Source organism: Neophocaena asiaeorientalis, unplaced genomic scaffold (genome assembly GCF_003031525.2).
Source record: "Neophocaena asiaeorientalis asiaeorientalis breed wild unplaced genomic scaffold, Neophocaena_asiaeorientalis_V1.1 scaffold521, whole genome shotgun sequence".
NCBI lineage: Eukaryota > Metazoa > Chordata > Mammalia > Artiodactyla > Phocoenidae > Neophocaena > Neophocaena asiaeorientalis.
This window is the reverse complement of record NW_020174712.1, coordinates 2,128,705-2,153,134: the sequence shown is the minus strand read 5'-3', so window position 1 is coordinate 2,153,134 and position 24,430 is coordinate 2,128,705. Positions and strand designations below refer to the sequence as shown.

The 24,430-nt window shown below is 47.3% G+C and overlaps 1 protein-coding gene across 3 annotated transcripts in view; it reads left to right on the top strand.

Moving 5' to 3' along the window:
• Positions 1 to 23,887, top strand: part of IRF2 (interferon regulatory factor 2) — an 85,710-nt gene extending 61,823 nt beyond the window's left edge. For all 3 annotated transcript variants that reach the window (XM_024760007.1, XM_024760006.1, XM_024760005.1), the window contains 4 exons: positions 2,779 to 2,896; positions 13,996 to 14,160; positions 21,784 to 21,830; positions 23,114 to 23,887. In XM_024760007.1, the coding sequence (XP_024615775.1) occupies positions 2,779 to 2,896; positions 13,996 to 14,160; positions 21,784 to 21,830; positions 23,114 to 23,422 (639 nt within the window). In that variant the 3' untranslated portion in view covers positions 23,423 to 23,887. The remainder of the gene's footprint in view (positions 1 to 2,778; positions 2,897 to 13,995; positions 14,161 to 21,783; positions 21,831 to 23,113) is intronic.
• Positions 23,888 to 24,430: the final 543 nt, after the last annotated feature.

The window sequence follows — 24,430 nt, the reverse complement described above, 5'->3', positions numbered from 1 at the left end:
TTTTCTTTCTTATTTTTAAAAAAAAAAAAAAAAAAAAAAAAAACATAGTTTAGGTTTCGATCTTCCTATTCTAGTCATTTCAAAAATTTCAACTGAGTGTAGTGAAGGTCCCTGGTTTTCTGCACCCTGGATGGAGACCTTTCAGGGAGGTGCTGGCTACATTTCAGTATACAATCTGCTATATTGTCCTTCTAAAACCAGTGAGAAGGTTTGCACTGAAGACTTGGAGATCGGCAGGTTATTTTGGAAGTGGGGATGGGAGGAGGTAAAACAATGTTCAGAGTAGTCCAACTCAGTCTCCATTGGTAGAGTATTCTGTTTCGTTGCAGGAGTGCAAGAGGCAAGGTGGGGATCTGGGGAGTAGAACAATGTTGAAAATAGTTCAGTCTCAATCTCCATTGGCATTAGTACAGGATCCAAGGGTTTATTAAGACAGAAGCTACTGGAATTGGACCATGTTGCCTGACCAAAGATGTGAGTTCAGTTCCTGTATCTCCTCAGAGTAAAAGCAGTGTGGTCTTGGAAAACTAATTTCATCTATGAGTCATAGTTTTCTCAAGTGTAGTGTGATAGAAGTATCACTTGCCACTAATTACACTGTAGATCATGTGAAACTCTTTTGAAGTCTCCAACTGAGAAATCAGAATAATTTAGGTTTTTAAATATATGCAAGTCTGACTCCCTCATTACCTTTATAAGAAGCCTAGAAGCAGAATGAGTGAATAATAACTTGGCAACAAAAGAAACCCACGAAAACGAGCAGTTCTTTACATAATTCCTTAAAACGTTCTTAGTTCCTTTTGGGGAATTGAAGAGGTGGAAGGGAGAGAAGATGACACGTGGGGCATGATGGGGGGTGGGGTGGGAAGGGGGCCATTGAGGAAGCCAGGGAGAAGGATGCCATCAGAAAGGTGGAGAAACAGATTTTGTTGCCAAGGATGGAGAGTACAGGCCTTCCTGTTGGATGTCAGAGTGTGGGGTTGAGGGAAAGAGACTTGCGCAAAGGTCACTGGATTTGGGATAGTAGCGTCTTATCGGTGACCTTAGATAATAGGTGCCAGGTGCATATTTATCTCATTTAATCTTCCCATTATCCCTATGACGTGGGTCCTGTTACTGTCCTCAGTTTACAGCTGTCCGCAGCATCCTAAGAGATCACTAAAGAGGCTAAAGTCCTATAACTAGAGGAAGACTTGGGCCCCAGGCTCATGTGACTCCAAAGCCAGGCTATCTCACCACCCCAGCCCCAGGAGCTGGGAGCTTGATTCCACAAGTGGAGTGGCAGCCAGACTGCAGGCTTCATGGTGGTGCAGTGAGGAGGTGATGCTGGGAAGGCAGGTGCACAGTCAGGAGTTTGCCTCTAAAGGAAGAGAAAAGTGGTGACTCAAGTCACAGGCAAGGGAGTTTCTTCCCAGAAAGGATAAACTCTTCGGAATTTGTCAAAGAGATGCTGCAGGAGAAAGGGATAAACATTCTGTCCAGTGGGGCTGTCCTGGGCCCTTCCTGGATTCAACCTTTGGTACATCTGGTCAACCCTGCCGTGTGTGATTTTTGTTTATTTTTTTGAGAACTGAGCTATACAGTGAGGTGATGTCTTTGAAGCCGTGGTTATCATGGCGGGAATTTGCCAGGTGGGATTGGGAGGGAGGGGTGTAATTTCCCCCTCCTTCCCTAAGATTTGCTGAGGGGGTGGGGTTCATCATTGGTTCCAAGCAGCACATAAATTGATAAGAACACCCAGCATGCCTTGCAGCATCCACTCTAAATTTTTCAGAGCACAGTCATATCCACCTCACATGATCTCCTGCTCCTGTCTTCTATTCTTTCCGCCTCTCCAGTTTGGTCTCCCCAGGAGTTGTCACGTGTGGCTTTTTTTGTCTGATTCTGTTGCTGTCATAGACGCCAGTGTAACCTCCCCTTGAGGAGAAGCTCTCTCATCAAAACGCTGAAAGTCAGTGTGTACTCCAACGCTGGCTCTCCCAGAGCTGTTGGCGCGTTCAGAGGTTGGAGGGCTCTGGTGCACTTGGATAAAGCAGAATTGAGAGCCAAGCTTAGGAAGAGGAGTTTGCTCTCCTAGTTTCATTAATATGAATGTGTAGCCTCTTGGGCTGCATGGGCATTCGGAAGGCATGCCTGCGGAGCCATGGGTGTGGGCTGTTTCACTGGACTCCACGGGGTGACGGAGGCTTTGGCTATGAGTCTGGCCCGTGTGACCGGCCACCTGCCCCCGACCCTGGGGCAGGATGCTCAAGTGGCCAGAATCCAGAGCAAACCCTATCCAAGAAGAATTCATCCACCACGTCCTCTGGATTTCGTCCTTGGGCTGATAGTTGAGGCAGAGCTTTTCCTCCGAAGTTATAAAAGAGGTGGCAAGATTCCTCCCTTAGAGAGAAAGCCAGGAGCTGAGTCTTACACACACCCCTCCCTCAGAGAAGGATGAGTCGGGATCTCAGCAGCAAGGTGCTTTGCCTAGGCAGTAACACAGCTCCGCTTAACCCCAGGGCTGCCTTGTGCAGGGATAAGCATTTCAGGAGGGCAAGCCAGGTGCACGGATACCGTCTCCTCCAAGGAAAAGGAAAGAAAGGGAACCCTTGGCGAGACACTCTACGCAGAAATGTGCTTCTTAAGCTCCAGGCTGATTTAAAACACGTAGGGACTGCGTTTGGGAGACGAACGTGACCTTGGCATTAAAGAAAGTGGACGGAGGGTAGAATTTAAGCTAAGCACAGGGAGGGAAAAGGAAGTGTTCTCAATTCTTTTTTCTTTTCTTCTTCCTAGCAAGAACCAGTTGAGTCATCTTTGGGGCTTAGTAATGGAGTAAGTGATCTTTCTCCTGAGTATGCGGCCCTGACTTCAGCTATAAAACATGAAGTGGATAGTACGGTGAACATCATAGGTAAACTGTTTTGACATCTCATTTTTTTATACGCACGAGTAGCTCCCTGGGGTCGAGAATTTGTAAAACGTGATTTGAAATAACGTAGTCAGCGGGAGGAGGTCTTGGAACCATCTCAAAATGCAAGTTCAGGCCCCCAGATTTCAGGACTGAAGACTAATAAAGGCCTTTGAGGATCAGGTAAAGGAACTGAGGCAGATCCGCCTCAAAAAAATAGGCAGATGAGATGGGGATGCTCCCCCCAGCGGCTAAGGATTAGCGGTTCTCAATCGTTCAATAATTGGTCACGTGGACAAAAGTGTTATTTCTTTAACTTGGGAACAAGGAGGGGGGAGACTGTCCCTATGAGTCCTCTCAGCATCTGCTCCAAGACGGGCCTGCCACAGAGGTGGTGCTCATCTCACAGACGGGGAAACAGAGGCACGTGGCCAGAGGGCATCCTGTGATCCCACAAAGAGTGTTGAGTGCCTTCTGTATACCAGACGTAGCGCTGTGAGCCAGAAACAGGTTGGGGAGCAAGGCGGGCCCAATCCCTAGTTTCATGGAAGAAGACACATAATAAACAAATAAAAACTGCACGTAACAACAGCATTACCGTGTGTGATAGATGTGCCAGAGGAAGAGTGGAGAGATGAGATGACACCAGTGGCTGAGGACCTGCAGTGTGGGTCCCGATGCAGGAACACGCTTGAAGGACTAGAGGGAAGGCCGGTGCTCGTGGGGAGGGCGTGTGAGGTCCCTCAGAAGGGAGGCGGGGCGGGCTTATGGGGACCTTCGAAGACCCTGGGAAGGAGGTTGGGTTTTATCCCCAGACTGCTGGAGGGTGTGGGGTTTTTTGTTTTCTTTTTTTTTTTTAAGTTTTAAAAAATTGAAGTATAGCAGATAGTAAAGTACCCAAATGTTTTCCATACACACACCATGGAAACACCACTCCTGGAGGCTTTTAGGCAGGTGGGTGACAAGTGTGAATTATATCTCAATGAAGTCCCGCTGGGATGCTGCCAAGCACGAATGGTAGGGACTCTTTGCAAGCGTGGAAGAGGCCCAGACTTGACCTTGTATTCTGACTCCAGCCCTGGAATCCAGAACCTCGGTTTCTTTGCCCGCAATACCTTTTGGTTCATTACATTTTGTTCCATTTTGTAAACAATTAGGGCTTCTGATGCCGGTAAGAACAGGAAAAATCCTGTTCCAAGAGCAGCCCTCACATCTGAGGACCTTCATTTGTGGGTTCTCAGCTGAGTAGGGACAGGAGGCCGCAGCCTCCTCTCCTTCCCCTGGGCTTTGGAGTTTGGAAGTAGAATCACATGTGCAGGGTCTCCAGCAGCGTGCAGCGTGAAGAAAGAATGAAGCCTGGGTTGAGACTCAGCACGTGCTGTATCTCATGTCAGGATGGCCATGACTTCCTCGCAGGGCTCACGTCTGAATGGGGCACTTTTGCCTAGAGACAGATGGCCCTACAGTCATTTTGAGCCGAGCGGACTCTCCGAGAGTATCTTTCTCACTTCCCCTCTGGAGTGAGGCCACTTGCCTGACCGGAAGCCCAGCTCTCCTCCCTCCTGGGCCGTTTTTTCCACGGCTGAGGGCTGCTTCCCCAGCACCTGGGTTTTTATCATCCCTTTCTCAGCAGGCTGTCCTCAGAAAGCCTCTGCCCACTGAGCCCTTTTTAAAAAGGAAGATAGTTGCCGATCTCCCAGGCGCGCTTTCTTAAGATTCAGCTTATTTCGAGGCAGCTGGCTGGCTTTTAGAGCTCCCCTTCATTAAGGAGGTGAACTCAGCCTCAGATAAAATGCCAAACAAAAGCCAGAATTGGACCAGTTTTCTTTACCTTTTTTTTTTTTAACATTTTGGTTGAGCCTTCGGTAGGTAAATTCTCTGCCAGGTCGATTGTTCATTGCCCTTATGGTATGATTGGGGCTACATGGTGTTGGTACTAATTTAATAAGTCATTATCCTGGGGCAAAGACAAAGGCCAGGTTTGGTTAGAGAATCACCTACTGGATTAAATGATTCTCTTCCTAACAATAAAATCATAATGGATGGCAGTAAAATGAGTTTGAATATCTCTTTCTAATTAGTCAGTGACCCTTGTGAAGGTATGTAACGATAGATGAAGTGGATCTATGCAAGTATTTTAAAGGAGTGGGTAATTTGTGATTATTACTAACAGTAGCCCTAGCTCGGATTTTAAACCCTTCGCAGAGCTTTGTCTACACTCTCCCAAGTGACCAGTAATTAGCCATCCCAGCCTCTGCGATGTGTGGACCGAGATGAGAAGTACAGGGGTTCTGATTCCAAGGCCACTGTGGCATTTGAGAGATTCTCTTTCGGGCTCTCTTTACTTTTTAAAAAATGCTTTATTTAAAAACGAAACCATTTCTTACTTTCCATTCATTTGTCTCTAAACCCAGAGTTCCGGCCAGTTTTGTATCCAGGCACCAAGATGAAAACCTCAAGATGTTTTCATTCTACTCTTATAAGCCCATGTTTATAAGATTAAAAATGGGAGCTGAAACGAGTCCTTACTACAAGAGCATTTTTCTTGTTGTCAGTAGGCTCTGTCACTAGGGAAATAGATTGAAAATCAATATCTTAATCCCTTGGAGGCCAGCCACCCAGTACACTTCTATTCTGGAGGAGGGGTGCTGTTTGGTAAGTGAATCCAGTAAGGGTGTAAAGCACGAAATGTCCTTTACCCTGACAGATGAACTCCTGCTGGATTGCTGCTGTGTTTTACTTTTATTTCTACGGCAAATCATGGCAGGAAAACACACACACACACACACACACACGCACGAGTGTGCACACGCCCATGGTCAATGGGCAGTGTCCTGGTCTTGCCTTCTTGTCCAGAACAGCTGAATGTACGTCCAGATTTAGCAGGCTGTGCGCTTCAAGCAGGAGGGCAGCATCTCACTGCTTAAACCAGGTCTTTTCACGTTTCATCTCTCCCTCCTGTTTAAATGCACAGGTCAGCACCTCCAAAGATCTTCCCTGCTATCCCTTTAAGGGGAGGGAGAAAAAGACTCATTTTTGTTTTTACTTTTCTTTCACATTGAATTATTTTGTGTGTGCGGCAACTTCTGTTTTTAGGAAGCGGAAGAAGCCAGCAAACATGTTGGATTGTTCTGATAATACCCTGCTGGCCTCTTGCCCAGGTCAGCAGGGCCTCTGCTGAGCAGTATTGAAATCACCTCCAGGCCAGTGTGAGAAGTTAGCAGGTGCGGACATTCTTTCTCCCTGGCCTAGGCGGGGCTTCATAACCCCATTGTTTCTTGATAAAAGGTAACCCCACCCTTCAAGAAAGCAAAGATTGCTGTGAAATGAGGGAGGCTATTCATGACCCTGAAGTAAATCAAGCTGGCCTTAGGTGACTAGACATAGACAATTAGGAAATAATGTAATTTGAATTCTGTCGATTTTGGTGGCCCAAAATGCACCTTCTAGGATGTACCTTTTTCTAGTAGTTACTTCCAAATTTGACCAACTTTATCTAAAGTAAACCTTAAGTAGCTTTTTTTAAGCCAAGCTTAGAAACTTGAATATCGACAGGAGCAGAACAACAACAAAAAAGTTAAAAAAAAAAAAAAGGAGCAAAACAGATTCACAACTAAGAGACCAAACTTAGGGTACCCCCAGGGCCTCACGGTCATAACTCAAGCCTGGCAGCCTCTGGTACCAGAATTCATAGTGACTTGAGGATGGCCAAAGGTGATGCCAGGCTGTAGAACTGTCTTCAACTTTTCCAGATCCTTTGTTCCCTGTTTTGTTTGTTTGCTTTTGTTTTTTGCCATTTTCTCTGGTGCTTAAGATATGAAAAATTCCATCTACAAGATAAAAAGTAGATTTGGGGTGGTTGTTTAGATGGAAGGCACCCCTCTTGAGAAGGAGCGAGTGAAGGCTTTCCATGCTGGTTCATCCCTCAGGAGCGGGGTCCAGCGACAAGGCATCCAGTTTTCTCAGGACCCCTAGAAAACTCTTAGCAACAGGAGAGTCCATGTGAGGTGTGAACCCAGATCTCACAGTAAACCCAGACACAACCGATAATACATCTTGTTTTTCTTCGGTGAACTGGACCTTGGAGAAGCCAAGGTCACAGAGGTGAGGCTGCATGGGATGTGCCCTCGGTCACCACGTGCACTGGCAACCCTGGGCAGTGGACATGGAGGTTTTTTCAACCTTTAAGGGGTTTTTATTTACCCAAGAAAGCTGCCAACTTTTTACGAGGCTGTATATATTTTTCCGCCTTGACACCTCCACCTTATTTATAATTAACTATCGAATCCTGTCTTCCCCTGTCCTATTCCTCAAATCTGTCCCCTTTCTATTTCAGATGCGACTCCCAGTCACCTTCGTGCTTGCCTCAGCTCTGCTTCCATGCTGCCCCTTCTCCAGACACAGTCATTTGTTTAAAAATGCCAGTCTTACCATGTCACCTTTGCCCCCAAAGCCCCCAGGACAAAGACCCGCATGTCCCCAGTGTCCTGGTGACCTGGCCCCTGTCCACTTCTTTTATACCTGTTTTTGAAGTCGAATTACTCTGAACAGTTGGACTTCCATGTGCCTATCCAGCGAGAAAGAGAGGTTTGGGTTGTGGGTTTTGTTACTGTGGGGTAGACGCTATAGCTCTGTCAACCCAGCAGAGTAAGGAAGGGGCGTTCGGCGGGTCCGTCGGGAGGGGTACGCTGCCAACCCATGAGGTCTTAGGCAGGTATCTGCTACCAGACCATTGACCCTTGAGACACGGTGATGAACTCAACTGAGATTTTACTAGAACATATTATTTGCCCCCCTTTATAGCAGAGCAGCATGTGATGATGTTTCCTCGTGTACCACACCCTGCACCCATGTCGACCTGTCACTGTTGAGGCAGGCTGGCCCCTTCTCTGAAAGTACTAACCCCGTAGAGACTTGTGTCTCCCACCATCGCCCTTGGATGCCTAAAGCGAATCATGGCCAGAGTTTATTTTAAAAAAGAAAACAGAAAGAGCACCAGATTAGAAGTTAAAAGACTGGGGTTCTAGACCTAGTTCTGCAGGGTTTTATTTATCACGTGATCCTAGGCAAACTCCCTCACCTCTCTGAGACTCAATTTCCTCGTTATCTAAAGTGGAAACGAGGGGACTTCCCTGGCGGTCCAGTGGTTGAGACTTCGCCTTCCAATGCAGGGGGTGCAGTTTCAGTCCCTGGTCAGGGAGCTAGGATCCCGCGTGCCTCGCGGCCAAGGGACCAAGGCGTAGAGCAGAAGCAGTGTGGTCACAAATTCATTAAAGACTTTGAAAATGGTCCACATCAAAACAAAATCTGTAAAAAAAAAAATTAAATACAGTGGAAATGATAAAAACTGATCCCACCTACCTCACAGGATTGCTGTGAGGACCAAATGAGTGTAACAGAAAACTCACTGTGTGGTTAGAAGGTGGTAAAATTAATATTATGATTGTGGTATTATCAAATCATATTAAAATATATTTGATTAAGAGACATTGCCCCTGTCTGTGCTGCGTCAACAGGGCTGGTATTCACAGTTTAAATTCTCGAAGTTTCAGATCAGGGCGAGAAGAAATTTCTCTCCATGGCAGCATGCAGATGGCCGGCTTTTATAGGCTTTTATCTTGACCCTGCAGCTGCCTGAGTGACCTTAGCAATTTACCCAACCCTCTGGGTTTCAGCTGCAAAGTGATAGGACCAACCCACCTTCACAGAACTTTCCGGTTCCTAATAGCCTACTTTTAAGAGCTTTCTCTGAGGCTTGGGGGCAAGTACTTTCGCAGGTGGAGCCCTGCATTGTCAACAATTGTTAATAAGGTAAGAATGACCTTTTAAGGAATCTAACCGGTTCATCAGTAACCAGCCATGAATAATATTGTTGTAAGTCTCAGCACTGAGGTCCAGATAAAATTACATGCCTGCGGGGGACTCTTCCTGATGCGCTGTCCTTCATAATCTGGAGAAGCTTAGTGGATTTCTAGTTCCCTAACCGTTCAGGAATTTCCTTGGCACCCAATATAGAACTGTTGAAAAGCAATTTCACTATTGGTTATGAGCCCAGAGTCTTATTAAGGTGAGATTTGAAAGGTTTTATCCTAAGAGGGGCTTAGAAAGCCCAGGGAAACTCAGTTTGAACTTCCTTAACTCTTTCTTTCAGGGAGACGGTGCTGTTGAGAGGGAAAGCTGAATTTGCCTCCGGAGGCTGCCACTTTCCCGCTGTCTGACCTTGAATTAGTCCTTGAACTCTTCGTTAGTTATTTAACTCTCCACGATGCTTTTCCTCCTGTCTAAAATGGGGTGATAACTGTGTCTTCCCCGTGGAGTTGTGAGGTCTGGCAGGTGATAGGTCAAGGTGGGAAAGACAAAGTTCGGGGCCCAGGAAATGCTAGGTTTTGTTATTATGGGTTATCAGTCATGAGGCTCTAGCACCTAGAGGGCTCCCACTTCTGACCTTATGTGCTGTAGCAGTTTGCTAAGCTTGCTATTCTTGTGACTTTTCATTTGTTAGGAGTCAGTGGCACTGTCTGTGTTGTCCCTTAGGGCAAAGTTTGGTGGTTCAGGGGAAATCAGCTCTCATCTATCTCCATAGCTGGATAAAGAGAGAGCGATGGATTAGGGCTGGTGCGTAAAGCCCTTCCAGAGAGCATCTCACATGTTGGGATTTCCCAGCTTCTCTCTTGGACTTGCGACTTACGAGTTCAGAAGTTTCTAAAGCGCCCTCAGTCGTGCTCAGACGGAGAGCAGCGGTCGTCCTGTCCCAGGCACAAAGCCACGTACTCCTAGGGCAATGTCTGGCCTTAGAGATCATGTAATATTAACTGGGTATCCAGATGTAGCCCAGAAAACTAAAACTTATTTTTCTATCCTGGTCACCAGCATTTGGGATACACTTAAAATTTGAACAGAGATGCTCATCTACTTTTTGTCTTAAGGCATGTATGTTAAGTGAAGTACCGTAAAACTAACCCCCTTTAGGTGTGCAGGTCTATGATTTTTGACAGACGTCCTCAGTGGTGTGACTACCACTACAGTTAAGACATAGGACATTTTCCTCACCCGCAAAAGTTTCCTCTCCCCCCTTCCAGCCCCTGGCGGCTATGGCCTACTGTGTCTTTGTCCCTTCACCTGGGTTTTAAAAAGCCCGCTTGCCAGGAGTCTGGAAATTTTCTAGAAAACGTTCGTCATTCCATTTGGTATTTACAAGCGGTCCTGAACTCCTGCAGGCCTCTGGCTGCAGTCTGGGAGCCCTTCTCTGTTTATTCATCTCTTTACTCAGCAAAGATTCACTGAGCTGCTCTCCGGTACAAGCCGTGAACGTGTGCTGTGACTTGAGACAAAAAGTTCTAACGCAGGGTCTCAACTCTCTCGGGAGCCACAGTGTGGCTGGGAGACAGCACGTACTTATAAAGAGTTAAATAAAGGGCCGCTGCATTAACTGGGCACGCGAGGCCGAAAGTGAAGGCACGTCACAAGGTCGCGTCATGCTGTCGTTTTGGCCAAGCCATGGGGACAGCAAGCGAGGGGCCCGCAGGAAAGAGAGGGCAGTCTGTTCTGGGGGGTCAGGAAAAGGCCCCCCGAAAGCAGAGGCATCTGACTCCTGCCTGCCACTCACCCTCCCCTTCTGCCCACCGCGCTGCCGCCTCACCGAAGCCTTTGATTTCCTGTAACTGGAAAAAAAATATCCCACTTCCTGAACTTTCATCACGGGCCCTCTGCCCTCCCCGCTTTTCCTTTTCACTACTGTCCTCAGTTTATTCTCTAGATCATTGTGTGCTGGCCTCCAGCCCTACTGGACTTCTTACAAACCAGATCCTGGACTAGATTACACTTCCTCTACCCTTCCTACCTGACAACAGTGCCTTGTACAAAGAGGATGCTCAGGAAATCTCTGTTAGTTGAATGGCTGAGTTGGGACTTATGGGGGAAAACACTGAGGGAGAGAATTCCTGGTCAGAACAAAAGGACGTAATTAGGAAGATGCTTGAATGGCTGCCATAGTTTATACTCCCAGGAATGACAGTGCAAGGGAGAAATGAATTTTGGAGGATTGGAAGTTAAAGGGGCCTTGATTTAAATCAAATCTGTATAAGATCTTCATTTTCTTAGTATGTAAGGTATCAGTTTTATCCATCCCCTCATCAAACACACACACACACACACACACACACACACACACACACACACACACACACGTCCTGTTTGGTTTCTATCTCCACCCACCAATTTGGGAAAGGACAGGACCCATCTTGTTTTCCTGCCGTCTTATTTTACTTGGGAGAGGAGGCAGAAGAAACTTGAGAGAGGTCAGTGTCAGCGCTCAGTCTGTGTCTGGTGAGCTGCATAATTGATGCTCTCAGGCTCAAGTAGTATAGTCCAAAGGATAAAATAAGAATTTGGGAGTCTGCCTGCCATATTTAGCCTGCCTTCCTTTTCTTTAATTTTATCCCCTCCAGGAAAACCCACGCGGCATCCAGTTTCCCTTCCATTCTGTATGCTGTGGCTTTGTGGAGTCTTTTATCACATCCCCAAATCTCCTTTCCCAGCCTCTTCGGTGCTTTTCTTTTCTTTGCTAGAAAATCCATGAATTCTCACTGCCTTCTAAAACCTTACCTGAGTAGAAATCAGGTAATGTTCTCCCTACCTTACTGCTAGTCACTTCATCACCCCCCTTCAAGCAGTTAAAACAGAAACCCACGTATAAACAGAAATACTTGAGTAATCAAAATATTATACTTTGAGCAGTGAAAACAGGAACTGGCCCATGATGCTAACTTCTCAAGGAGACTGGAATGTGGCCGCCTTCCCGCCTAATCTGAACATTTTACAGGTGGCCGGGGACGTAGAGCACAGCCCATAATCCACGCTGTGTGACTTTGGACAAGCTACTGTACTTCTCTGTGCCTGACACTCTTCATTTATAACAGGATAATGATGCTTTCCCTGTCATTCCCATGTGTTGAAATGTTAAAATAACTTATACAGGCATGAGTAAAACATTGATTATGAGGGCAAAGTGCTTTGAGAGAGGCCCTTGGGAAAACATTGTTGGTCCCATTTGTTTATGGGTGCCAGTTTTCAGGGATATTCCATCCAATCAACTGTCAACAGAAGTATAAGGTCAGCTCTGTTTGAAAGTAAGACAGGGCATTAGGGGCATTCAAATTAAAACCACGATGAGGTATCACCATACATCTATCAGAATGACTAAAGTCAAAAAGTAGTGACAGGGCTTCCCTGGTGGCGCAGTGGTCGAGAGTCCGCCTGCTGATGCAGGGGACACGGGTTCGTTTCCCGGTCTGGGAAGATCCCACATGCCGCAGAGTGGCTGGGCCCGTGAGCCATGGCCGCTGAGCCTGCGCGTCCGGAGCCTATGCTCCGCGACGGGAGAGGCCACAACGGTGAGAGGCCCGCATACAGCAAAAAAAAAAAAAGAAGTAGTGACAACACCAAAAGCTGGCTAAAATGTGCATAAATTAGTTTGTCCATACATTGCCGGTAGGAACGTAATATGGTATAGCCACTCTGGATACTAGTTTAGCAGTTTCTTGTAAAACTAAACATATAATTACCATGTGTTCCAGCCATTGCACTCTTGGGCATTTGTCCCAGAGAAATGGAAACTTATGTTCAGATAAAACCTGTGCGTGAATGTTCATAGCAGCCTTATCCGTGATAGCCGAAGAATGGAAAGGAACCTACAATTCCTTCGGTGGGTGAATTGAGTTGGGTTCCTCCAGTTGAAGGAACCTACAGTTCCTACTGATACACCCAAACACTTGGATGAATCTCCAGGGAATTCTGCTGAGTGAAAACAGCCCATCTCAAAAGGTTACTGTGTGAGTCCATTTGTGAAGCATCCTTGAAATGACAAAAATTATAGAAATGGAAAACAGATGAGTGGTTGTCAGGGGTTGGAGACAAGGGGAGAAGGCTGAAGGAAGGTGGATACAGTCGCAGAAGACGCTTGTGATGATGAGACTGTTTGGTGTTTTGACTGCGGAGGTGGGTACGTGAAACCGCGCACGTGATGAAATCGCACAGAGCTAAGTACACACACACGAAGGAGTACAAGTGAAACGGAGGAGATCTGAACAAGATGCGTCGATGGTCAAATGTCAGTATCCTGATACTGTATGATAGTTTTGCACATGGGTAAAGGGCACGTGGGATCTGTGTATTATTTCTTACAACTGCACGTGATCTCGGACTGAAAAGTTTAATTAAAAAACAGTTGCGTCAGGATTTCAGAGGCAGGGTGGTCACAATTCATATTATCAGCGTTTTGAGGAGTTGATGCTCCGAAGGTGTGTTAGAAAATTGGGAAAGCGTTCTTTTCCATTGTTTTGATATGACATCCATTGTCTGCAGAGGAGGAGGCGGGCTGGGAGTGTGAATGGATCATCCCACAGCTAGAAATGGCACAATAGGGTGGATTTTGGTGGTCCTCCCTCATTTTTTTTTTTTTTTGCTGTACGCGGGCCTCTCACTGCTGTGGCCTCTCCCGTTACGGAGCACAGGCTCCGGACGCGCAGGCTCAGCGGCCATGGCTCATGGGCCCAGCCACTCCGCGGCACATGGGATCCTCCCGGACCAGGGCACGGACCCGTGTCCCCTGCATTGGCAGGTGGACTCTCAACCACTGCGCCACCAGGGAAGCCCCTTCCCTCATTATTAAGGTTTGATGATGTCTCTTTGGACCCCAGGACCCAGAAACTAGCACAGCAGCTGCCTTTAGAGCGAGAGCAGAGAACAGAAATGGGTCAGGTTCAAAGCACTGTTTATCTCTCTGGCCCTGGGGCTAGGTCTGGATGCAGCTCTCGTCCTGCAGCCTTGGCTGTGGCCGGGTTGAGTTTGGGATGTTGCCACGCGTAAGCACCATTGGCAGGCACACTGGAAATAGCCCTGGCGAGCCAGGTTATTGGCAAGTTGCTTCTCCAGGGACATTAACCCAAAGCTAAGGCTTGTTCTTGTTTCATGGCAGATGACATTTGGTGACCAGGAATCTGACTCTTGGCCTCTCTGGGGGGGAGGTTTCCTTTCTCGAGAGTGTGTGCTAGGATTGTGAAGGCAGGTGATGTTGGTGCATGATGGCTGTCTTTTCTTTGAAGTCGTAGGACAGTCACATCTGGACAGCAACATTGAGGATCAAGAGATTGTCACTAATCCACCAGACATCTGCCAAGTTGTGGAAGTGACCACTGAGAGTGATGAACAGGCGGTCAGCATGAGCGAGCTCTACCCCCTGCAGATCTCCCCCGTGTCTTCCTACGCAGGTAAGGCGGGGGTGGGGCGGGGGTCAGAAACTCTGGAACTGAGCAAGGAACCAGGGAGGGCGGTCCTTTAGTCTAGGGTCACTCACTGGTTTCACCAACATAGCAGAGAATCTCTCCTGTGTCCTAAGGATTATTCTGTCTGGAACTAGTCTTGCTTTAATGTCCTCAACCAACATCTTCTAGGATATTTTTGTTCTCAATTCGAAGACCCAGTCACAGCATTTCACTTGATCACCCGTAACATGTTCACGCATGACTAACGAATAAGAAGATTTCTCTGGGGAAGTAGTTCATCTGAGTCCATTTTATTTGCGCAAGTTATCAGAAATTCGGAAGGATGTTTTTAATGGAATCTGAGTTTGAGCCAGCTGGATAGGACCTTAGGGATCACCTCTTCCGGTTCCTTCGTTGGAATAGAAGGGATTCCTTCAGGCCACACGGCTAGTAAGTGTTTGGGTCAGGACTCAAACTCAACCTTCAGACCCCAAGTTCCATTCTGTCGTTCACCAAGTTTACTTGTCACTTCCACGTATTTCCTCTTCTTTTTCAATTTCATACAGCTTCTAGCTGGGCCAGGGACTGAGCCCACTGCAGATTCCCCAGGGAATGGCCACAGAATGGCAGGAATTGGCCCCGACAGTCACAGGGTTAGCAGCGGGTTCAGTGGGTTCTTCCATCCTTACGGGATAAAGTGGTGGCTCCTTTTTCCCACCAACATTACATCCCCTTATACACTCCTTCTCATGGTCTCCACTTAACTTTTGGTGACTCAGTTATAATTCTGAAATATAAGTTCTGAGTCAGGGTTATTGCTTGCAGATATTACAAATAAAAAGCAGAGGCCCTATCATGGGTAACCAGAGTCGCTCAAATAAATAGTTCAGGAATTCTTCCCAGTGTCCTTTATGTGTTGCCAAATAGCGTGTCCTTCAGTCAGGACGCCACCGCAGTGAGCGGCACAGAGTCCGGGTTAGAATTAGGTTGATTCAAATGACAAGTTGTCTGTGAATTATCCGCCCCTAAATTAACCTCATACTTCCTGAACCCCAACTTTCTTTCATTTTAACTTATTTTTTTCAACTGTGGTAAAATACCCACAGCATAACATTTACCACTTTTAGCCATTTTCGGTACACATTGCAGCAGCATTAAGTGACCTAACATCGTTGTGCAACTAGCACCACCCTCCGTCTCCAGAACTTTCTCATCTCGCACAACTGAAGCTCTGTGCCCATTATACAATAACTCCCCCTCCCCATCCCCCAGCCCCTTGGCCAACCCCCTTTTACTTTCCGTCTCTCTGAATTTGGCTACTCTAGGTACCTCGTATAAGCGGAATCCTACAACATTAGTTCGTTTGTGACGGGCATATTTCACTTCGCGGAATGTCCTCGAGGTCCTGACTTTCTTTCGTGCTGGGAACATAAAAGGAAAGTGAGAACGAACCTTGGCTACAAGAAGCCTATGATCTTGTCAGACAGGATAAGCTTGTCATCAGTTATTTATTCATGAAACATATTTTGAACTCCTGCGTGTGCCAGTCCCTCTTGCATATCTGCCAGTCCTCGTAATAATTACTATTTGTTGCATGTTTGTTGTACCCAGGGTACTATGCTAAGTGCTTGAAATCGATTGGCTTATTTAATTATCATGAGAATAACGCCGTCAGCCTGGGTACTGTCATTATTCTCTCTTTAAAAGTTAGGTATTGGGGGCTTCCCTGGTGGTGCAGTGGTTGAGAGTTCGCCTGCCGATGCAGGGAACACGGGTTCGAGCCCTGGTCCAGGAAGATCCCACATGCCGCGGAGCAACTAAGCCTGTACGCCACAACTACTGAGCCTGCGCTCTAGAGCCCGCGAGCCACAACTACTGAAGCCCGTGTGCCACAACTACTGAAGCTTGCGCGCCTAGAGCCTGTGCTCTGCAACAAGAGAAGCCACCGCAATGAGAAGCCTGTGCCCCACAACAAAGAGTAGCCCCCGCTCACTGCAACTAGAGAAAGCCCGCGTGCAGCAGCAAAGACCCAATGCAGCCAAAAATTAAATAAATGAATAAATGTATTTTTTTTTTAAATGTTAGGTATCTGAGGTCAGTGGGGTGAAGCAGCGTGTCCAGAAACAGACAACCCGTAGCACAGTCAGACCCATACGTGGCTGATGCCAAAGGCCTGCTCTTAGCCCCTTGACTGCACTGCTGCCCTGGAGGACCGTGTGGGGCTCTGCCATTCAGAACAGTCCACCTCCCAGAATCTCAAGGACCAGCCAAAGGAGGCAGAGCAGAATGTTTATGCCCTAATTTTACAGTTGAGATAACTGAAACTTGAAACACTAAGCCACTGTGCTTACATTTCACTGACAAGGGCTGGAAATGTGTGACTTTCCTCTATATCATGCTGCTGCAGGCATTATTACACCCCAAGTGTTTTTTTGGTTTTTTTTTTTGTTTGTTTTTTTACCCCAAGTGTTTTTGTTTTTTTTTTTTTTCTTAAGGGCTTGGAGCTTTAGAATAGACTTTTCTATTTATCTATTGAGTTAGACTTTTCTGAAGTCTTCTTGGGGATTCTGGAAAGGCGTCTTCTTGCTGTTCTGCCAGCACTGGCATTTTGCTTTAGCAGAAGAGTCCCAAGAACAGCTGATTCATGCAGAGAGAAATGAAAATCTCATTACCCTTTTCAGGACATTTGCAAGATTCGAAAAGAAGGATTTTGGTGCCAGGCTTGCGGGCAGTGCGGGTTTGGTTGGAGCCTGATGTCTCAGCCTGGCCTTTAGTTCTTTCGATTGTTTTCACTGTCTGAATTTTCTAGAACCCTGTGGAGGGAAGCTTCCTGGATAGAGTCAAGACAAGTCATCGCTGCTACTTTTCTAGAGCCTATGACACATAAGAAACTTATCTGTTACTGACCATGGGTAGCTAAAATCTTTCAGTCAGGGATCCCATAGCTTGCTACTAGGAAAGGCAGCTCTTTGGTGGTATTCACTTTCTAACTTTACGTTCCCCACGAGAATAGGCTGTTTGCCTGTTTCTCATGACAGGGTCCCTTTGTGTAGACTACTGAACTGAATTGCAGCCTCCTCAAACCACTTCATTCACTTAGAAACCGGTATTTGGAAGCGGTTGTTGGCTATTTTTCCCTCCTACTGATCATTGAAATATAACCCCAGTAGTATTACAAAAACCACATTCATTTTTGCAAGTCTGTCGTCTCCATGGTCTAAATATTACGGTGAAGCAAGAAAAGGGACAGTTCCTTTGAGTGCACGTACTTGCATTGGATTGTTTTAAGACAACATGAAATTCTAGTTGGATTCATAGAACTATGTCCTGGGGAGGGATGTCCCAAAGCCCAACCTCGGGAAACTCTAGAGACGAGTCATTTTTATTTTTAAAGATCTACCGCAAAGTGGCCTGTTGCCTGCTGTGTGGCACCAGGATTTTATTAGGTTGTGGGTGGTTTAGTGAAAGAAAGCCACAGTGGTATTTTGGGGAAGGCTGGACGAGAGTATGGAGAAGAAAGTATAAGACGAAGGATTGATTGGTGACAACTGAGAGAAGGGAGATTTCCTCCTGACCAGTGACCAGCGGGAAAGACTTTGGGTCCTTCTGGAAACCATAGCAGGCTTGCATTTTGTTGGGTGCAGCAAAGATAGAAGTGCTGTCAGAGGACTCTGATTTGAACCTCTTCATTGAGCCTTCTAGGGAAAGTAATTAAGGAAATGATTGAGGGAAAGGAATCGTTGTCAATCTTATTAATAAAACTTGTTGAACAAGAGCCTTCCAGAAAATGTACCAAGATGTCGTAGTGCAAAAAGGCTGTGACAGAAGACGTCTCCCTCCCCGTCATGTTCCTGAGATGGTCTGACGATTAAAAAACGGCTAAGTGGAGTGTGAGCCTGAGACTAGCATCACTGTAAAACTGCAACTCTGGAAGAAGCATCTTTGGGGTCATCTAATCCTAACCTCTTCCTTCCCTCTCACCCCAGTCGCTTTCCGGGAAACGGAGACCAGAAAGATGAAGCAAACTGCTTAGGTACCTGTTATTACTCTGTAAACACTTGCAACTTACTCAGACCGTGCTCGGGAAGCAACTCCAAAAATTTTTTTTAAAATTCCATTCTACTCAAAGCAAATCCAAATCCAAAGTAATCAGAAGGAAAAATGAAACAACTAATGTTGCTGTGTCGGTGGTAACATAGATCTGGAAGCAGGAGCTGCCATGAATTCATTTGTTCTATAAGAACCGATCTTGAAAATGGCAATGATGGAGTAAAACCAAGAAAACAGAGGAAAATGGGCATGAGTGTCCCCAACAGAGCACCCTGAGCCAGTGACCCAGGGGTGGCCGCGAGCACCACTGTTACTCTAGAGAGAAGGGTTTGGGGTCCTCAGGCTAGAGCTTCAAGCATCTCTGCTCCTAGGCTGAAGGCGCTCAAGACCATTCTCTTTTTTTTGTTTTTTGGTTTTTTTTTGCGGTACGCGGGCCTCTCACTGCTGTGGCCTCTCCCGTTGCGGAGCACAGGCTCCGGACGCAGGCTCAGCGGCCATGGCTCACGGGCCCAGCCGCTCTGCGGCATGTGGGATCCTCCCGGAACGGGGCACGAACCCGTGTCCCCTGCATCGGCAGGCGGACTCTCAACCACTGCGCCACCAGGGAAGCCCCTCAAGGCCATTCTTTTAAACGATGAAAATGAGAACTCCCAGTTTGCTTATATGGAGAGTTTTCAAAACTACTTCAGAGGCAGTTGATCTTCCTTTAGAAACGGTGCTCTTCAGCCACCGTTTGTGTCAGCTGAAAACAGAAGTTCAGAGCATGTGAACTTGTCTTGTCTCCGACTATCTCCCTGAAGTTGAAAACTGGGTGCTTACAGGCGATTAGCATTCTGATTCTGTTCATGGTTCGTGCCAGGCCTTACCAAGGAGTCTTCCCCAGGGTCTGCCTTCCCACCCCTCCCACAACTGTCACTCAGGCTGTGGAATCCCAGAACCTTGGTCTAACCTGCTCGTTTTTGCCTATTTCCAGCGCCCAGAGCAAGCCTGGTGGCACCTTGTTTTTATGTGAAGGGGAGAGGAACAGAAGATGATGGTGTTTATGGAGGGTGATTAGGCGTGAGGGGGCCTAGACCTACAGGAAGGGAAGAGAAACCTTGGCTCCGGAGCTCTAAGAAAGCTAACCATAAAAATGGAAAGGGGATCTTGAAGTTTCACCAGAGGCTGGAGCAGCAGGAGAGCTTCAGCGCCCGGGGCCCTGGAATCAGAAGCTTGCTTTGTTTTCCCTCCTCTGTGCTGACTCAGTCCACGACGACTTTGGCTGGTTTCTCAACATCTCTGTTCCGCATTTTTCTTGGGAGTGGCTGCGCTGATTGCTGCCTCCTCAGGGTCCTGGGCTAGCCTGAAGGTTGAGTGGAGGGGCATTTTCCCTTGCTCTTGTGTATAATTTGCTTTTGTGTGGAAACCTCTCTTGTGCCCGGCGTTGCTGGTTTGCCCTGACAGCTAGGGTTGGGCCTTCTCCGGGCTTCTGCTGCCCCTGATGGGGATGCTTCGGGAAGTCGGCTCAGTCTGAGGAGTGGACGGGCCCGTCTTCTAGTTGCTGGGGGTTAGGTTTATCGGCAATCGCTTGTGCCCAGGTGAAGTCACTGGAGAACGGTGGCCGAGAAACGTGCATAGAGACCCCAGGGTGGGCCCCGTGTAGTAACTTTCAGTTTCTTTGTTCGAGGAATGAATCTGTGCCCCAGTTTGTCCGTTTGTTCCTTAGCCTTTAATTCATGGAGGGCCTGGTCTGGGCCTGGTGCCCTGGGTCGTCAGAAGGACTCTATCTGGGCTGGGAGCCACCTGGCCACAGCTGTGCCACCAGCAAGGCGTGAGGCTGGAGGCCAGTCCCTCTGTAGGTTTGGGATGGAAGGGGTAGAAGGCACAAGAACACATAAGGCCTTCTGCACAATCAAGGGGTGACAGGACCTGCTCCCTGACTTAGAGACTGAACAAGACCTGCGTGCAGAGCACCAGCCCACGGGCCCCAAAAACGTTCACTAATACAGCTTCCCTTCAGGCCATGTCTGCGAAGTGAAGGACCCAGACTCAGGGCTCTCTAAGGGTCCGTGTATTTTGGAAGTTCCACCCGCTGTGTTTCATTTTCTCAATGCTGTGAACCCTGAAAAACGGCACACCATCAATTCTGTACTTAAATCAATTAACATTTTTCTACTTAAAAAAAAAATTAGTTTGCTTTAAAAAAAAAATCAAAATTTTTTTTTACTTAAAAGAATCTTGTATTCTGTGTACAGGTGATGTGTAATCGCTAGCTCTTGAGTGTGACCCTGTCACCCTAGCGTGTGGTGCAGATCCCCTGTTGAATGAGGCTCAGGACAAAGGCGCACCCACGTTTACTGGGTGTGGGCTGTGTTCCAGGCCCCGTACTAGGCCTTTCCCTTACTCATCACGTAATCCTCTTTGGAAGGTGTTTATACTCCCATTTTACAGATGGGGAAAGTGTGCCTCAGTGAAGTTAAGTAACTTGCTCTGTGTCTCACAGGCGGCAGGATGAATCAGGATGGTAAGTGAGTTAGTTATCTATTGCTGCGTGACCCTATAACCACAAACTTAGTGCCTTAAAACAACACACACTTATTATCCCACAGTTTCTGAGGGTCGGGGGAGCAGACATGGCTTGGCTGGGTCCTCTGCTCAGGGCATTCTCTGCACAGACCAGCAGCTGAGGTCTGGTCCAGGGCTGCTGTCTCATTTGAGGATGGGATCGGGGAGGATCTGCTCCCAGGCTCACAGGGTTTGGGGCAGAATGTAGTTCCTGGCAGGTTGTCAAACTGAGGGCCTCAGTTTCTTGCTGGCTGTTGGCTGGAAGCGGTCCTTAGTTGTCTATCATGTGAGCCTCCCCGCCATGGCTGCTGGCTTCCTCAAAGCCAGCAAGGGAGATGGTCTCCTCATTAGACAGGTTGCAGGGTTACATAACGTAATCACGTGCATCCCATCGCCTCCACTGTGTTCTGTTGGTTCAAAGCAAGTCACAGGCCCCGCCTGCCCTCCAGAGCAGGGAACCCCACAAGAGGGTAAACGCTCGGCAGCTGAGCCACCCTAGAATCTGTACACCCACAGTAACCCAGGGGGAAGGTGCCACTTTATTAACCCAGGATATAAGTACAGAAGGGCCGTGAGGGAAAGGAGGGATCTGAGGAGAATGGGGCTCATCTGGGGAGGCTGGGCTGGGACTTAAATGAACCAAATGCCGTGAATGGGAAAAGACCAGTGAGCGGCTTGTGATGGTACAGCTGTGAGGAAAGGGCCTGACGTGGAGCCAGCAGAGGGCCGGGGGGCAGGGCGGGCAGAACGCGGATGGGCAGCCCGGGGGCCCAGCACCCCGTCCTGGGAAGAGAGGCCATGAATAAGCATAGCCTGGCCCTGGGCAAACGAGCCACCCTTCATCTCTAAACTGCTCCCTGGCATCTCCCAGGCACACGCGTTTGACCTGACACAAGGGGACAGAGGTTATGAGTTTAGTGATGCATTTCTCTTTTGAAGAAAGACGTGCTGATGTATTGTTTTAAACACTGCCTGGGCCTCGAAACAGTTTGAGTGGCAGGAATGATGGGCCTGTGTTTTTCTCTCTGTGAACAGAAAGCGAAACTACCGATAGTGTGCCCAGTGATGAAGAGAGCTCGGAGGTAAGCATGGTGGCACCGGGGCAAAGCCTTCCCAACTGGCACGTTGGTTTCCCCGCTGCTGGTGAAGTTTCTTTTCTTTTGAGCCTGAGTTTCACTTTTGGATTTTTTTTTTTTTTTTTTTTGGTGATGGTGGTAAAATATACGTCACGTAAAATTTACAGTGATTTTGACTTACAAAATGAAGCTTTGGGAAGTAAATGGGAGGGAAGGGGGTAAGATGTTACTGTGAGAAAGGAGGCTATGACGGCAGGAAAAGGCCAAGAAACACTGATATGCTTACCACCGTAAACATCCTAATTCACGAGCAGAAATAGAAGGTCCAAGTGGCCCAAGGCAATGATGAGAAGTCAGTGTCAGAAAGTGCTAAGCAAAAGTAGCTCCCCAAATACCGGGAGTGTCCCCTCCCCCCCAGCCCGCCCTGTGATCCCTGCCCACGGGCCAGGTATGTGTTCAGTCCGGATTCCAAGTGGCTTTGCTTCTGATCTCTCTCCTCTTGGCTAGGCTCAGACAATGGCAGGAAATGGCTGGAACTGTGAGGGGAAGCATTCCTGCGAGGCCTGCTTTGTGTCTGTGTTTGAGTGAGACAGACAGACAGACAGAGACTGACTACTGGTTGTCTGAATTAGTAATTTCCCAATGTACCAAATACTTTAAAGTATAGTCCAGGAATTCTGAAAAGACAGTGGGTGTAGATGCACACATACGTTCGGAACCTGTTTCTTGAAGGTCAGAATTCTAGCTCCTTCTCTGAATGACGCCACCCTTGAAGCCAGCTATTTGCATGCACTCTGGAGCTCTAAGCTGTACCCGTTTGAAAGCAATCCAGGGGCGTTCCCTGTCTTTTATTGGGTTCCTCGCTTCCGGCACTCTGAAAATGCAGCTTGACTCAAAGATCAGATCGGGCCATCTGTGAGGACTTAGTCGCCGTGACACACCAGCCATCCTGGCCCAAAGCTACCTAACCATGAGGCCGGGCAGCTGGAGTAGAGGGGAACCAGAAACCAAGTTGCTGCCTTGTTTTCCTGCCTTCATAGAACAGCCTTGGCTAGATTTCTGGGAGGTAGCCAATGAGCATGGATTAAAAAGGGAAGAGAAACTGTGCTTGGGGCATGCATGGCTGGGAATGGATTTCAGTTCAGGGGTGTGGAGTCGCTAAGGTTCTTGTTTATTCCACGCCTCTTAAGAAATTCAGACACCAACACATGGGAAGAGTGGCACATTGTTTAAAAAGCCATTCAAGAGAAGGCAAAGGAAATGTATATCATGATTATTTTCTTTGAAAGGGCCGACCACACTGGCGGAAGAGGAACATTGAAGGCAAACAGTACCTCAGCAACATGGGGACACGAAGCACGTACCTGCTACCCAGCATGGCGACCTTCGTCACTTCCAACAAGCCCGACCTCCAGGTCACCATCAAAGAGGAGAGCTGTCCCGTGCCTTACAACAGCTCCTGGCCCCCGTTCCCAGACCTCCCCCTCGCCCCCTCCGTGACCCCAGCGCCCAGCAGCAGCCGGCCAGACCGGGAGACGCGGGCCAGCGTCATCAAGAAGACCTCCGACATCACCCAGGCCCGCGTCAAGAGCTGTTAAGCCTTCGACTTCCCCTGGTGGTTGTTGGGATTTCTTGGCTTTGTTTTATTGTTTGTTTGTATTATATTTTTCTTTCTGACACCTGTTTTAGACGAATCTTAAGGGAAAAAGCCTTGACAATAGAACTTTGATTGCTGTGTCCAACTCCAGTACTGGAGCTTCTTTTTAACTCAGGACTCCAGCCCCTTGGTAGACGCATATCTCTAGAGCCTGCTGGATCTCCCAGGGCTGCTCCCTCAAGTTCAAGGACGTCATAGGACCAACACCCACACGGGCAGTGAGGTGCTGCATTGCCTGCGGTCAAGGCCAGCATGGTGGAACGGATGCCTCTGAATGGAGGAGAAAATGTGAACTAGCTGGAATTTTTTATTCTTGTGAATATGTACATAGGGCAGTACTAGCGACGTTGCAGTCTGCTTCTGCACCTTATCTTAAAGCACTTACAGATAGACCTTCTCCTCACTCCCCTCCCCGGCCCTCCTATCCCCTTCATTTTCTTTCCTCCTTTTCCTGCCCTCAAAGGCTGTGTTCCACATCCCTGAGGAGGAGAAGAAAATGAACTTCTCCACAGATGTCCCATTTTAAAAGACTGCTTTAAAAAACAAAACAAAAAAAAAAGAAAAGAAAAAAGAAAATCTTTCTAATCTGCTATGCTTGAATGCCACGCGGTACAAAGGAAAACTATCATGGAGAGATTATGCAAATTCCCAGATTTGAAGAGAAAAATACTCTAATTCTAACCAGAGCAAGCTTTTTTATTTTTTATACCGGGGAATATTTTATTCAAGGTAAAATTCTAAAGAAAATATAATTGTTTTTTATCTTTTCTACAGCAAATTTATAATTTTAAGATTCCTTTTCTTGTTTATCGGCAGTTGTTATTACATCCTTGTGGCACATTTTTTTTTTTTTTAATTTTGTAAAGGTGAAAAAGCTTTTATGAGCTCATGTAGCAATCAAATTATCCTGTGGATTGATAATAAATGAATATGATATATAGTTAAATTT